We start from the raw sequence: 15,481 nt of genomic DNA on the forward strand, positions 1-15,481 counted from the left end.
GAAGAGGCTAACTCCCTGATGACCAGACGGTAGCCGTGACATAAGTTGCCACAATTCTGAGAAATGGCCTCAAACAAATGAAAACAAACTGACCCTGCAACTGGATTAACTATACTTGAATCAAGATGATGCTGGTCAAACCACTGATGAGCAGTTTCATCGGTGATGTCTCTGCCTGTAGCCCCCTCCCTCTGCCTGTACACCCCTGAAACTCCCCTCTAAAACTTTTGCCCACTGGCTGTCGGTGGTGGGGTTGGGGGTGGGATTTGGCCTTTGGACACGTCTGCCCTTTCCCCTTGCTATTTATTACCAGACTCCTAGATAAAGCAAACTTTCCTTCCCACCAACTTAGCGTCTCAAGTATAGGCTTTTAGGTAATGAGCAGCCAGACCACACTCTGCATAACAAGCTCACCCTCTTCTTCAATGCTGTGCATCACTCCATGTATCTCTTTGATATAGTGATATATATCTCTGAGAAAAAGTAAAGTCAGTTGAACTAAATTTCTTTGTTTGAAGACTGTCACTCCTAGGCAAGAGTGAATATATCGGAGAGCCTTCAAAACTGGATTCTCAACTCCAGGCTCAGATCTCTCCATCCTGACCAAAGGGTTTGTGACTCAGCTTCTTTAGGAGTGGGTGGGCTTGGGAGACCTGTTCCTATCTACATCAGACTGAAATGGAGGGTCATGCTGAAGGAGCAGATTCTGGGATTTCCCTGCTGGGTCAGTGGTTAAGAACCCATATGTCAATGCAGGGGACTCGTGTTCAATTCCTGGTCCAGGAGACTGCACATGTCACAGAGCCACCAAGCCCTTGCATTCCACCTACTGGGGCAGCAGAGAAAAAGATGGTTAGATAGCATCATTGATTCAATGGATATGCTTTTGAATAAACTCTGGGAGACAGTGGAGAACAAAGGAGCCTAGTGTGCTGCAGTACATGGGGTCACAAAGAGTTGGACACGACTTAGCAACTGAACAACACAACTACTGAGCCCATGCGCCTAGAGCTCACGCTCCACAAGGAGAAGTCTGCTCACCACAACTAGAGAAAGCCTGCACACAGCAATGAAGACCCAGTGCAGCTTTTAAAAGCAGACTTGGGTTCGACCCCAGATCCACTGAATCAGAACCTCTGTGGGAGACTTGCATTATTAACTCTGCAGGCATTTCTTAACTATTGTCAAGATTCAGGCCTTTCTAGGGTATCTGATAATAATAATAATAGCAGCACCTATTAAATGCTTACATTAGAAGACAATGAACACTCTCAGACAAGATACTAATGATATCCAGTTTCTGCCATCCTTTCTGTTTGGGTGAGATAATAGTAGTAAAAACAGCGGCAGCAGCAACCACCACCACCACCACCACCACTTACATATTTCAAGCTCTTACAATGGCAGACACAGTGCCAAGAGCTTCACGTGCATTATTCCAATAAACCCAAACGACAATCCCACTATGCTCACGTTTGTTAGATAAAACCTGAGACAACAGAGAGGACGCGGATATTTCCCAAGATGACACAACTGGCAAGCAGTTGAGATGGGACTGAAAACAAAAGGGGAGGGGGCAAAACAAAAGGTGTTGTAGCTGGCATTCAGAATTCATCCTTCATGGCTGAACTAGGGTTGCGAGGAACACTTCAGTGCAAAGAGCAGCTTGTGCAGATATGTAATGTAACAATACATAAACACAGGGAGTGTGTGAAGGACCAAAATCCTGCAGTAATCCTAGAGCAGCACCTCCAAGAAAGGAACTGGCATCTGTGTGGAGGTGAGGGAGTCGCGGGGACCAGTTCCTCGGGGTCATTTCACATCTCTGTGCTCGTGTCCACCTTGGCTCTTGGACCTGTTCTCAGCTGGAGCTTCTGCCTTCCTCATCTTCGTCTGCTTTCCTCATCTTCTCCTTCCTCATCCTTCACACCCTTCATTTCATCGTGATGAGCACTGACCTGACTCCACCAGCCCACTCTCCCGACACATTCTCTTAGCTTCACCTCCACTGCTTCTTGGAATTTTTGTTTTCATTTTATTGCAGTATAGTTGATTCACAATGTTGTGTTCATTTCTGTACAGAAAGTGATTCGGTTACACATACATACATGTATATATATATATATGTATATATATACACACACATTATTTTTCATATTTTTTCATTATGGTTTATTATAGGATACTAAATATACTTTCCTATGCTATACAATAGGACCTTGTTGTTCATCCATTCTATATATGATAGCTTTTATCTGCCTATCCCAAACTCCCAATCCATCCTCCCTCCATCTTGCCCTCCATCTTGGCAACCACAAGTCTGCTCTCCACGTCGATGAGTCTGTTTCATAGGTAAGTTCACTGGTGTCATAGTTTAGATTCCACATGTGATATTAGATGGTATTTGTCTTTGTCTAAATTACTTCACTGAGTATGATAATCTCTAGGTCCATCCGTGTTGCTGTGAATGACATTATTTCACTCTTGTGGCTGAGTAATGTTTTATTCTATATAGATACCACACCTTTAAAAATTGCATTATTTTAATTTTCTTTAGTAGCAAAATTTGATTATGATTTGTGTATTGTCACCACAGTTTCTTTTTTTTAACTGTTTGTTTTGTAGTGGAGTATAGCCAATTAACAATGTTGTGAGAGCTTCCGGTGAACAGTGAAGGGACTCAGTCATACATATACACTTATCCATTGTCCCCCAAACTCTCTTCCCATCCAGGCTGCCACATAACCTTGAGCAGAGTTCCATGTGCTATACAGTAGGTGCATGTGCCACACAGCTGGTTATCCATTTTATAGCCGTTTATACCATACCTTCTTTATCCATTCCTCTGCCCATGGACATTTAGATTGGTTTCAAGTCTTGGCTATCGTAAACAGTGCTGCAATGAACGCTGCAGAGCATCTGTCTTTTCAAATTACAATATTCTCCAGATATATGCCCAGGAATGGGATTGTAGGATCATGTGGCAACGATATTTTTAGTTTTTTGAGGAACCTCCATACTGTATTCCACAGGGGCTGTGCCAATTTACACGGAATTTCTTAATTTACCTTGAGAGAGAGAAGCTGATTGGTTCACTTTACGACGTCGTGCTAGGTCACTTACAGATTATGGGTTGGCTGCCATTCTTGATTCCTATGGTTTTGTTGAGGCATAGGAAGAGGGGGCTCATGTAGTGAAACCATGGTTGCCTGATGGGCATGCTCCCCAGGAGGGTGTATGAGCAGAACACACACAGTCACTGCCATCTCTAAAGCCTTCATCCAAAGGCTCCCAGAAGGGCTTACAGTAACTCCCATCTGCAGCTCCCAAGTTGTCATGCTTAGGGTGGGTGGGACTACTTACTGTTCCAGATTTCTCATCTAGTAGAAAGTCAAGTTCGCAAACTTCTTTAGGATAGGGATCTTTGCTTTGTATATACTGCTGTTTTCTAAGTGCCCAGCACAGAGCAGGTTCTCAATAACATTTGCTGAGTGAATGAATCAACAATATTGCAGTATCCAGCAGCTCCCAAATGTTGTGAATCAGACATGGGGAAATCTAATTTACATGCTGCTTTGGTCTTGGCTCCCAGATAGTATTAATAGCATCCTAACCAGAAAACATCCATGCATAGAACTCTTCACACAATCCACTTATTATTTGCTTAGAAGCAAATACAAATATTTTCAGCCATCTGCTGTTTTCAATTCCTGCTAATAAGTGAAAATTAACTGTGTGGCCCAGGGTTGAAGTCAGTTTCAAGAATCCTCAAGGAATGAAGATACTAAGAAGGTACAAAGCATTTTAACTGGTGGTTCTCAACCAGCAGTGCTTTCTGTCCTCAGGGGACGGACACTCAGCTAAGGGTGGAGATTTTTTTTTTTTTTTAATCATGGTAAAATAAAGATAACATAAAATGTGCCACTGTTGAATATACAGTTTAGCAGTAAGTACACTTACATTGCTGTACAACAAATCTCCAGAATTCTCATCTTGGAAAGAGAAAATGTATACTCAAAGATATTCCCATGAGATCTTATCAGCTCCAGGCAACCACCTTATCACTTTGTGCCTGTGAATTTAACTACTTTAGGTAGCTTATAAAGGCAGAATTATACACATCTTTTTGTGACTTATTTCACCCAGCTTAGGGTCCTCAAGTTTATCCATGTTGCAGCATGTGTCATAATTTCCTTCCTTTCAAAGGATGAAGAACAATTCATTGTATGTTTGGATCACATTTAGCTTATCCATTCATCATCAGTGGACATCTGGGTTGCCTCTTTTAGCTATTGTGAATAATGCTATTAACACGGGTGTACTAATTATCTCTTTGAAGCCAAGTTTTCAATTATTTTGGGTATATACCCAGGAGCAGAATTGCCGGATCATATGGTAGTTCTGTTTTTTTATTTTTTTGAGGAACTCCCATACTGTTTCCACAGAAGATGCACTGCTTTATGTTTTTACCAATAGTGCAAAAGTGTTCCGGTTTCTCCCCATCCATGCCCATACTTGTTATTTTCTTTTTCCTTCTTCGTTTTTAAAAAAATACCCTAATGGGTGTGATGTGAGCAAACATTTTTAGTTGTCACAACTTGGGGCAGGGTGCTACTGCCGTCTTATAAGTAGAGGTCAGCAATATTGTTAAACATCCTACTATACACAGGATGGTTCTATGCCACAAAGAATGGACTGGACCAAAATGCAGATAGTGCCCAGGTTGAGAAATCCTGATCTGAACATCAGGTTCACCTTTCATAGCAAATCTCACCTCTCCTGACATCTGCAGCTTCTCTATTCTTTTGCTGAGATGCTCAAAGGCAAAGACTTCCAAAAGCCTAGAAAGTAATGGAAGACTGAGAAGAATGGCAATATTTCTTTTATTCAATTTTATTGGAAGTTTACAAATGTATTACAGACATCAGTAAAACATCATATCCATTTCACAGGGCACGGATCTCAAGCAAAGTGTTCACAACAGTCTCTGGCAGAGCCCACACCAAAGGTCCACTGCAGACCTTCTTCACAAATAGCTTGACACCCAACACACAACACAGACTCTGGTGTGCCTTACCTTCTCAGGCCCTTTGAGGTTTTGTTTACGTGCTTGGAATTAAAGCAGAAGATGGACAAAATAATCCTGTACAGGAGAGAATGCGTTTAGGAGCAGGAGAACTGCCGAGGTCCTCATCTGCTAGGGAAAAAAGGAGGACCCACAGGCCTTAGAATGCGAAGTCAGGGTCCAGGATAGAACCAAATACTTTACGGAGAAACATGGAAATTAACTAGAAAGGCTTGAGTAATTCTCTCTGAAACATTTAAAAAGGCCTGGTCAGTGACCTATGGAACATCAATGGCCAAATACTTGGTAGGGTGAGGGACATCTCAAAACTTTCAGGATAGAATAAGACACTGCCCTTACCCCCTCATGGATTCTGTATCTAACCACAGAAGTAATTTCTAACACAATGTTAGATTCCTGTTGGGAAAAGCTAGTCTGGGGAAAGTTATAAGCAGGATGTAAGCTTATAAACTAGTATAGGCCCCAACAGTAATTCACACTTTCTGGGAGTCTTGTATTGAAGGGACTTCTATTTTGAGAAAATGGAAAAGGGTTGCAATCTTTTTTCAACTCTAACCTTGATGACTGCTTCCGAGTGGTCAGACAAACAGGCTCTGGTGTCTGCTGAGGCGCCAAAGGGACTGACCACTGGAAGCAAGACAAAATTCTCTTCATTTCCACGTCTCTCATGCTTTAAGAAACATACCTCAAGAGGCAGCAATCTGGAACTGCCTTCAAGATTGGCAGAGGAGGCTTGGCTGAGTTCTGTACCTGGAATGCTGTCTGCAGAGTCCTTTTCAAAGCCCTGAAGGTGCTAAACAGTTGCTGATAGCAACCCTTCTGGCATGAAATCCTCAGATGACTGATTTCAAGGTCCACTTTCCTTTGTCAAAGATAGATCCTCCTTCTTACGCATTAGCATCTGGTTTCTGTTAGAGAGAAATATGCAACGAGCACTTCTCCTTGGAATTTAAGTATTTGTGTTCTTTATTAGAAGGTGGGACTAGAAAAGAATAGGACGGACTCTTATCTTACCTCTGCGAAATGGCAAACACAGATTGCCTATAACTGGCCAAGAATCCGAAAATGGAAAAGGAGGCCAAAGAGATTTTTGTGTAGTCTAAGGAAGTCAGCCTCCTTTAGCATCTGCAATACAGGGGCACAGGGATTGGCATAGCACAATGATTTATGGATGACGCTTCCTGAATAGCTGGTGAACTGTTTTGGGAAAATGGCAAAAGAGCCCAGGGTAGAAACACAAGGAAGAATCAGTTCACAAGTAAGATTTGTTATCAGACAAAGCAAATCCATTCGGAGCAACTGGTCCTGGCTGGCTAAAGTGTTGCAAAGATTTCTGAGGCTGCTTCCACGCTCTCTGAAAGGGTACCCTGGTTCTATCTGCCCACATTATAGGTATGGCAGAGACAGCCCCACCTGAACTCAACAAGGGCTAGTGGTACCCAAGAAGCAGAAAGCTATTGCAGAAGAGGAAAATATAATCTTGTTGTATTGAAGAAACATCCTATAGAATGGGACAAGGGGAAGAAAAAGAGCTAGCCTCAGTTCCCATATGAGAAATGACAAACTGCTTGTTTGTGGGGCTGGCAGAGGGTGGACAGAAGGTGAATATAGGTGGACAGGGTCAAACAACCAACTCTAAAAACTACCCCCACCCTTGAACATTGGCAAAAACAGAAGTATGTTTTTGGTTTCCCTGACCTCACTTACCTTCACACTTGGTAGAAATCCCAGAATGCTATGACAGATGGAAGGCTACCTGAATGCCACCAGCCTGCTAAGAAACTTGCTCATAGTATCAAGGTTGATAAGCACTGGCAGGGCCATTCAGAAAACTGTCACTGATTTCTAACTTGGGAAAGGGCCAGTTCTGTTGCCAATGAACTGAGCAGCAACAGAAAATGAAATGAATGCTAAAGTGTGGTTTTATCCAAAAGATAAGATCAATATGAGGAGAGGTAGGAAGAAAAACCGAACCAAAGCATGAGAGAAGAAAATAAACAGGGAAAAGATATACTTTTCTAAACACAGTCTATTAAAGATGAAATGATCATCTAAGAAGAGAAGACTGCAAGCCTCAGCCGTGGAGGAAAACTTGACTAAGAAAGAGCTCCTGGTGATGATCACATAAGGATCAGATCCGGCCTCAGAAAGGAATGTGCTGAATTTTGGGGAATGGGATTCTGGGATGTTACATGTAAGTTATCACTAAGAGGCAGAATTCCCAACACAGTGACGACCTGCCTTCTCTCAGACATTCCCTTGGAGGTTCCATCCTTGTGATGAGGATTTACCTGGCCTCTACCAGCAATCTCCACAGGGTGCCTGGCTGCGTCTGGGGTGGGGAGGAGGCGTCTGCAGTGGTGGACAAGATGGAGGTGATCTTGCTTTTTCGACTGTCTGACCCTGAGGCTTGTATCTCACCACACCTCCAGCTCTGACCAGTTCAGCTGATGGATGTTCCCTGGGTGGCTAGATCTGAAACTGCTTATTCCTCTCATCTCTTTGCATACTGCTCAGTTGCCAGTGTCTAGGGCACTTTCTTCTTTCTGCTGATGGTGGTCAAAGCCTCATTGGGGAAATGTTAAGAGGTACTCTAAAAAGGACAGATTAAGAAAACAACGTTTACTAGGAGAATTTCTTTCCTCGCATTCCAGGCCACGGAAGACAGACATTATTTTCAGTTATTTGCTAAGTTAAATAATCTACTTTTTTGTCTCTCTTTTCTTTTTCCAAAATGCCTTTCTATTCTCATCAATCCAGAAACTTAGAACTCCAAATTCGACTCGCCCGGTTTCTACCAGAAACCTGCCACGTTGGTAGCGTGGTGGTATACATTATGTCTTTATCAGTTTGCCAAGCAGTTTACAAACTCACTATACAAACTTAATAGAGTTAATTCTCCAGAGGCTTGGATAATTAATGAAGCATTTAGATATGAAGAAAGCATGCGGAAAACAGCCACAACCAACATTTGCATCGCTTTTTTCAAAAACATCAGTGACAAATGTCATATAAATACCTGAAAAGCAAATTATTTTAATACATCCTGAATGGAGTGCCATTTCCACAGCCTTTACAACCTTCCTTCCCCAGACCCATGTGGGATGGTGTCTAAAAAGCCACTTTCCACATCCTCTGCATAAAAAAACACTAGAAAATATTAACTACTATACTGAAAAGAGACCACGCTCACCTCACCATGGCAGATGGCCACTGAGATACACTGTACACCACACTGACAGTACATCTCACTACAGGTGGGTCCCCCAATGGATTATTTCATCCACAATCCATGAAGGGAAGGAGGAGAATGGAAGTTAAAGCAAGCGCTTCACGTGTAACCGAAGCTAGGTAGGAGGTTTTATTTTACTATAAACAACACAACCGTTAAATGTCTTCTTTAAGCACACTCACTTGTGAGCTCATTTTCTATCTGACCGACGGTCCCCAAAGTTCAAAACGGAAACCTCTCTTTCAGCTACATCTGTTTTCCAGAACCATTACACAAAATCTCCTGAGCAGCTCAATCTTTCTAGGCAACCCAGACACTCTGGTTAGAGAATGAGTTAAACTGGGTTTTGTTCTGTTTTGTTTTCCACCAGCACCAGAAGGTGTCCAAAGGTGGTTCTCACCTCTCCTATACTTCATTTCTGGAAGTTCTTCTTTGCTCTGACTTTCCTTCATATTCCCCTTCAGCCTCTACCCTTGATCTGTGGGCTGGATTCTTGTGCCCTTCGGCCCCGGCAGCTTGCTGCCTGCCATCCCCTCGAAGTCAAAGCTCTGACGCATCCTTCCACGCCTGCAGGTCTGTGTACCTGACGTGAGTGCGGAGCGGGTGGAAGCGGCCCTCCATCTCCACATATGACCTATGACCTAGAAAGCACCATCACTCCCAGAGCCCCTCGGAACCTTTCTGGCCTGAATTTCCCAAAGCTGAAGTTCATTTGCGCTGAGGACAACCGGTTGTCAGGCTAAGGCAGCTGTTCTGTCTGCCTTGGTAAAGGAAAGCGGATAATACAATCCAGGAAACAAGCACCAGGAAATAATGCCACACTCAAAACAATGTCATGCTGACATCACACAACGGCACCACTCACAGTCACTTTTGTTTTCCCCACAGGACAGATCAATGGTGAGCAACGTCAGTGTTTCCAGTGGGGATGGCATTTCTTATGGAACGCGACTGACACTGGTTGGTTTTTCTAATTGGCAGAAGTTACGTTGGCAATTATAAATTAAAAAAAATTACTATCACTTTGTAGAGAAGAGATTCTACTGAGGGTGGGAACAGACTTAAGGATGGCTCCTTATGATGGATGGAGCATCAAATGCTTTGGGTGTAACAGGTAATTTGGGATTTTTTTTTAGCCACAAAAAGCCAAATTGAATAAAATCCTTTGAAAAAGGTCTCACTGACATGTAACAAATTTGTATAGAAAAAAAAAAAAAAAGTGGTCCTGGACCACCCTGTAATACTACTCAAAAGACAATGCTAGACGTGCATGCAAGGCTCCACTGAGTCCTACGATATAGAAATTCCTTTGATATTACAAAATACAAAAATATTTTATCAGAACTCTCATTTACATTGCATTTACAATGGACATGTAAATAACTTAGTGTGGGGTCCTGGCTAATAAACAAATTACTTACTGGAAAAAGGGTCCTAAAAGGAAGAAAACCAGAGAGGCTATATATATATATATGTGTGTGTGTGTGTATGTATATATATATATAAGCGAGCAGGAAACAATTTTGCCATTTTGCCAGTGGCAACTCAACACAGATGGTCAGAGAAAGAGGTGACCAACCCTGGCCTCCATTGAGCCTACAGCGTTTCCAAAGTGAAATGTGCAAATAATGTTCAACATGCCAAGAACTGTGACTACCTATGGAGTCAATAGGTAACCTTGTCTCCATCAAGGGAGAGCTCCTCTCATCTCTCCCTGGAACCCCCCCACCCCCAAAGCGCTTTAAAATTTCCAACAGTGCAAGTTTCTGAACCTACATTCTTAGTTCCCATCTTCCCCCACTCCCTGACCCCCCATTGGATTAAGAAATGATACAGTTTTTGCTCTTCTGTCTTTTCCTGCTGTGCAACTGTCCCCTGCCACCTAGCGTGGAAGACTTGGGGAGGCCGTAGGAGCTGTATTTGTGCAGTAACTCATCACTGGTGACATATCGCAGGTGCGCGGGCTGGGGGATGGGTTCTCCTAGGAAATAGCCCTCGTTGTCAGACTCGGAGGAGGAGGAGCAGGTGGAACACCAATCGTACTCAGCGAAGTAGGGGCCCCAGCGCTCCCCAAAGGCATTCTGCAGAGCCAGGTCCGACACGGTCCGGGGGCATCGGCCATACAGGTCCCGCCGGGACCCCTGGCCCAGGCTCTCCTGGAAGCTCCGCTGGCGCACGAACTGATCATAATCCTCCCTGGCTCTCAGCGGGGGTCTCTCCTTTAACTGAGAGAGGGCCTCACGCTCGCCGGCCAGGTGGAGGGCGTTGTCTGAGCGAGAGCGTCGGGATCGCCGAGACCGGTGGGGCCGGAAGCGGCGGTTGTCGTCGCGCGAACTGGCTCTCCTCCGTGTGCGCTCACTCATGGGCTGGATCCTCACGCCCTCTGCCCCCGGCAGCTTGCTGCCCGCCATCCCCCCATCGAAATCAAAGCTCTGATGCATCCTTCCGTGCGCCTGCAGGTCTCTGTACCTGATCGGGGTGCTGAGCGGGTGGAGGTTGCCCTCCATCTCCTGGTACTGCTGGGCGGACAGCAGGCTGCGAACTGACTCGGCGCTGCGGAACTGCATGGACGAGTTCAGCGTGCCCATGTTGCTCAGCTTCTCGGACACATTCATCCCAGAGTCTTTGCTGAGATCTGGCATGGAAAACCGAGAGAGGTGCTCCTGGCGCTTGGCGCCACCATCCGCGGAGAGGCCTGAGGGAGACAGAGGAGAGGTTCACGGAGGTTAATACAAATGTGCAGCGATGCGGAATCCGACGCCATGGGTCACTGAAACCGTCATCTAACCAGGGTCGCTGCAAACCGTCGCACAGTTGTACTCTGCACAAAAGCTTGGTCAGAAAGTATGAGGGAGGGAGGGCTGTCCCCACTCCACAGTGGGCCAGCGTCCACCTAGAGGGGGCACCTGGTTAAAAAGCATTTTTTTTTTTTGACTAGTCATGCCTCCAAAGTTTCATCAAAATTACTTAGGAGCCTATTGGTGTATCTTTTTCACAATGTTTCCTCTGTTAGGAATTTCACTTTCCAAAGTGCTTCAATCACCTCTTTGGTTCTAATGATGATGTATAAGTTCTCTGGACAAAGAACCTTTAAGCTTCAGAGGCAGGGCCATGCCCAAGTACTTCCTAGCAACACTGAGCCTACAACCGAGTCCCATAGTACTGGACCACCTCACTTTCACCTTTAGACTCCAGTAATTTCCTGGTCTGCCTGCTGTCCCTTGGCCTCCATCCCAGATATCTTGAAAACCAACTGACTCCCTGGAAGCAGACAGAGGGATATTTATCCTCTCAGGTTGTTTAGTAGATGGCTGTTCCAAGATTCCAAATGGATACCTAGCAGTCAGAGATGTTAGTAGGACTCTGGGGTGGGGCTGGGGGGCAAGCAGTGATCCTAATGCTCTTGAACAGCAGGAACCCTGCAATCCTAACATGCTGTCACTGCCATCACTGAGACTAAAAGCAATTTGAAGGTAGGAGGAGATTCTTGACTTCAGTAACTTCCATTGTGTCCATTTAAAAATAGCACTCTTTCTAAAAAAAGCAGTTTAAGAATGGACCAGGTGGCAAAATCTCAGCATTTCTTGATCATTATCAATGAAAGAGAATAGCAATTCTGTCGTTTCTGGTCACAGGCAACATGCTTTGAATTGCACTGGCCCATTATAACCCCTGCCACTGATTATTTCTCTCCACCTACTGGGGCCAACGACTTTCTCTCCCCTCACAAAACTAATGTTATGAACACTGTGAAACACTACTTAGCAGTATGTGTGTGTGTGCTCAGTCATGGCCGACTCTTTGCAACCCCAAGGACTGTAGCCTGCCAGGCTCCTCTGTCCTTGGGATTCCCGGGTAAGAATACTGCAGTGGGTTGCCATTTCCTTCTCCGGAGACCTTCCTGACCCAGGGATCGAACCCACATCTCTTCAGTCTGGTGCACTGGCAGTTAGGTTCTTTACCACGAGTGCCACTGGGAAGCAATATCTACTAACGCTAAATATGTGGTTGTTATTTTAGTCACAAAGTCATGTCCGACTCTCTTGTGACACTATTGACTGTAGCCCGCCAGGCTCCTCTGTCCATGGTATTTCCCAGACAGGAATACTAGAGTGGGTTGCCATTTCCTTCTCCAGGGGATCCTGCCAACCCAGGGATCAAACCTGCGTCTCTTGCATTGGCAGGCGGATTCTTTACCACTGAGCCACCTGGGAAGCCCCAAACTAAATATACATACATATATGTATGTGTGTGTATGTATATATATGAATTATGAATAAGTTGCTTTAAATACTTGTGTTACTTTTTTTGGTAATCTTAGTGTACTCATTTCTGTTGGATATAACCAGAGTGGAGATTCTATGCTTTCTTTTTATTTATTTATTAAATTGATGTAGTTACAATGATTCAGGTATTTAGCAAAGTGATTCAGTTAAATATTGTTTCATATATATATATAAATTCTTTCTAGATTCTTCACATATATACAATATATATAAATATATAAATTATATATTCTAATATATAATTCTTTTCCAATGCAGGTTACTATAAGATACTGAATACAGTTCCCTGTCCTTGTTGTTCTGTAACTTTCCATTGCCACTCTTGATTACATGCCCAGTGGAAATCAGTTTATGGGTCCAAAAAATGCACAAGGGTATTCAGTGAAGCTTTCCTTATATTAGTCCAGAACCAGAAACAATTTAAATGTCAGTTAAACAGGAGAAAGGATAAATAAATTGTGGTATTGTCTACTTTCCCCATTATAAGGATTTAGATAGGACTTTAGAGAAAGGGCTAATTCCAGGATTGGAGGAAGGAAGGACAAAGATGAGCATGGAACATCTTGTTATGTTCTGAAAGGTAAGGAAGTATTTAAGACTGAAAAATGAAGGAGGGCGGTTTTCAGAAGAACACAGGTCCCAGCTTCAAAGGGATCCCACCAGCCAAAGCTGAGCAATTTGAGCATTAAAACTGTAATGATTTATAAACCACTGGAAAAATTAGAATTCCTGAATCCATACTGATAACAAGTAAAAACACCAATAAATAAATGGGGGAAAGAGTGTGTTTTGTGTACAACAGAATGGACTGCACATAGAGAAAGAGTACTGGATTCAGAAGATCATCATTTTCTAACTATTGTAGGTAAAGACTGGCTCGTGCAAGATGTGAAATCTGCTCAACTTGGGTAAATTTTGCTTGGGGAGCAGGATACTTGCATGGTGTTGTTTCCCCACATATTGCTTATCCTGTGTAAGGCAAAATTTAGTAACTCTGCAGAGGAGAAATCAGGTAACACTCTTGACTACCTCCATTACCAACGAGTTTCCATCAACATCATGCCCCTCCGGATGGGGTGGTCGAAGGAGGACACACTACTGCTGCAGTGTTCCGTCAAGAACGCACACACCCTGAATGGAGGCAGGAGGAAAGACCAGAGAAGCCCCAGATGAGGACTATTCTATGAAGAAGAAAAAGCACTGTGTTTTGTTTGTTTGTTTGTTTGTTTTTTAAAGAAAGTCCAGTATCATAAAAGACAAAGACTGAGTCAACGTTCTAGACTAAAGGATCTTAAGGAACCACAGCAACTATACAATCCCTAATCCTGGACTGGAATCTACACTGAAGCAAAAATAAACACTGTAACGGATAATTTCTCCTAAATGCCAAAAATTGGGACATATGGCTAACTGATCAATGCATTATGTTAAATTTTCTGTGGTTAACTGATAACTGGGAGCATGTTTGAGAAGAAACTTATTCTTGGGAAATACACATGGAAGTATATGGTAGTAAATAGCCAAGATAGATGCAACTTGCTATCAAATGGTTCAGAAATACATTGTGTGTATGTGTGTATATGTGTGTGTGCAAGACAGTGCAAATAATAAACCAAATGGGTAAACTGTTAACAAAATAGGTAAATACATTATGGGTATTGTTTGTTCTATTTTTACAGCTATTCAGCAAGTTTGAAGTTATTTCCATATAAAAAGTTTCTTAAAATTCTAGTACAGTGATATGATGCAACGGTTTTCAATTCTAGGGGAAATTACTAGGGACAGGGGACACTACTGGGGCTTCCCAGGTGCACTAGCAGTAAAGAACCTCCTGCCCATGCAGGAGACCTAGGAGACTCAGGTTTGATCCCTGGGTCAGGAAGATCCCCTGGAGGAGGGCATGGCAACCCACTCCAGTATTCTTGCCTGGAGAATCCCGTGGACAGAGGAAACTGGTGGGCCACAGTCTGTGGGGTTGCTGAGCTGAACATGATTGAAGTGACTTAGCAGCAGCAGCAGGGGACGCTACTAGCATTTAGTGGGTAGAGGCCAGAGAGATGCTGCTGAACGCCCCATAACGCACAGGACAGTTCCCATGGCCAGGAATTATCCTGCCCCCAATGTCAATACTACCCCAGTTGAAAAACCATGGTGTAATAGAATATTACACAATGAGAGTGAATGTCTCTACACTGGACAACATGGATGAATCTCATAGAAAATGCCCACAGACACAAGGGTCCACGTAGTATAATTCCATTTACGTGAAGTTCAAGAGAAGGATGAGGCTGTCTGCGGTGAAGAGGTCAGGAGAATGGCTTGGGGCGCAAGGGAGATATTCAGGCACAGGAATGTTCTCCACCTAGATCTGGGTGATGACTGTAAAAGAATGCACATGTAAAAATTTCTTGAAGTGCAGTTTAAATGTTAGTTTGCTTTACCTTATGTGCGTTATAACTCAATAAAATGGTGTAAAAATAACGCAGTGTTCTCATTAAAGAGCCCAGTTTAAACACTGGATATGCCTACTGAGAAACTATTCTGCCAAGCATCGTACTTTTCAGTCACTTTTTTTTTTAATTTAAATTTCATTACTGGGATAATTGTCAGGGCAAGAGGAGTGGAGTTCTCTGACTCCTGCTTTCCGCACTGCTTATCGGTGACGCACACATCATAAAAGCTGATTTACAACAGCCTAATCACTTCCAGAACCTCCCCAATCTGAAGGCAGAGAGGAGAGGAGAGCAATGCAAGATGATGAATGACTAGCCTGAGCAGATAAATGTAAGGAAGGAAAAAAAAATTCTTCAAAAATCACACTGAGAAACAAAAGCTATAGAGGAGGGTGTGATGTTTTTTGCTGGGCTTTCTACTCAA

The 15,481-nt window shown here is 43.5% G+C and overlaps 1 protein-coding gene across 2 annotated transcripts in view; it reads right to left on the minus strand.

Annotated features, from left to right (window-relative positions):
• Positions 1–4,865: 4,865 nt before the first annotated feature.
• Positions 4,866–15,481, minus strand: part of PRICKLE2 (prickle planar cell polarity protein 2) — a 135,130-nt gene continuing 124,514 nt past the window's right edge. For both annotated transcript variants that reach the window (XM_040246589.1, XM_040246588.1), the window contains one exon: positions 4,866–11,013. In XM_040246589.1, coding sequence (XP_040102523.1) covers positions 10,139–11,013 — 875 coding nt within the window. In that variant the 3' untranslated portion in view covers positions 4,866–10,138. The remainder of the gene's footprint in view (positions 11,014–15,481) is intronic.

Source organism: Oryx dammah, unplaced genomic scaffold (assembly GCF_014754425.2).
Source record: "Oryx dammah isolate SB20612 unplaced genomic scaffold, SCBI_Odam_1.1 HiC_scaffold_9, whole genome shotgun sequence".
NCBI lineage: Eukaryota > Metazoa > Chordata > Mammalia > Artiodactyla > Bovidae > Oryx > Oryx dammah.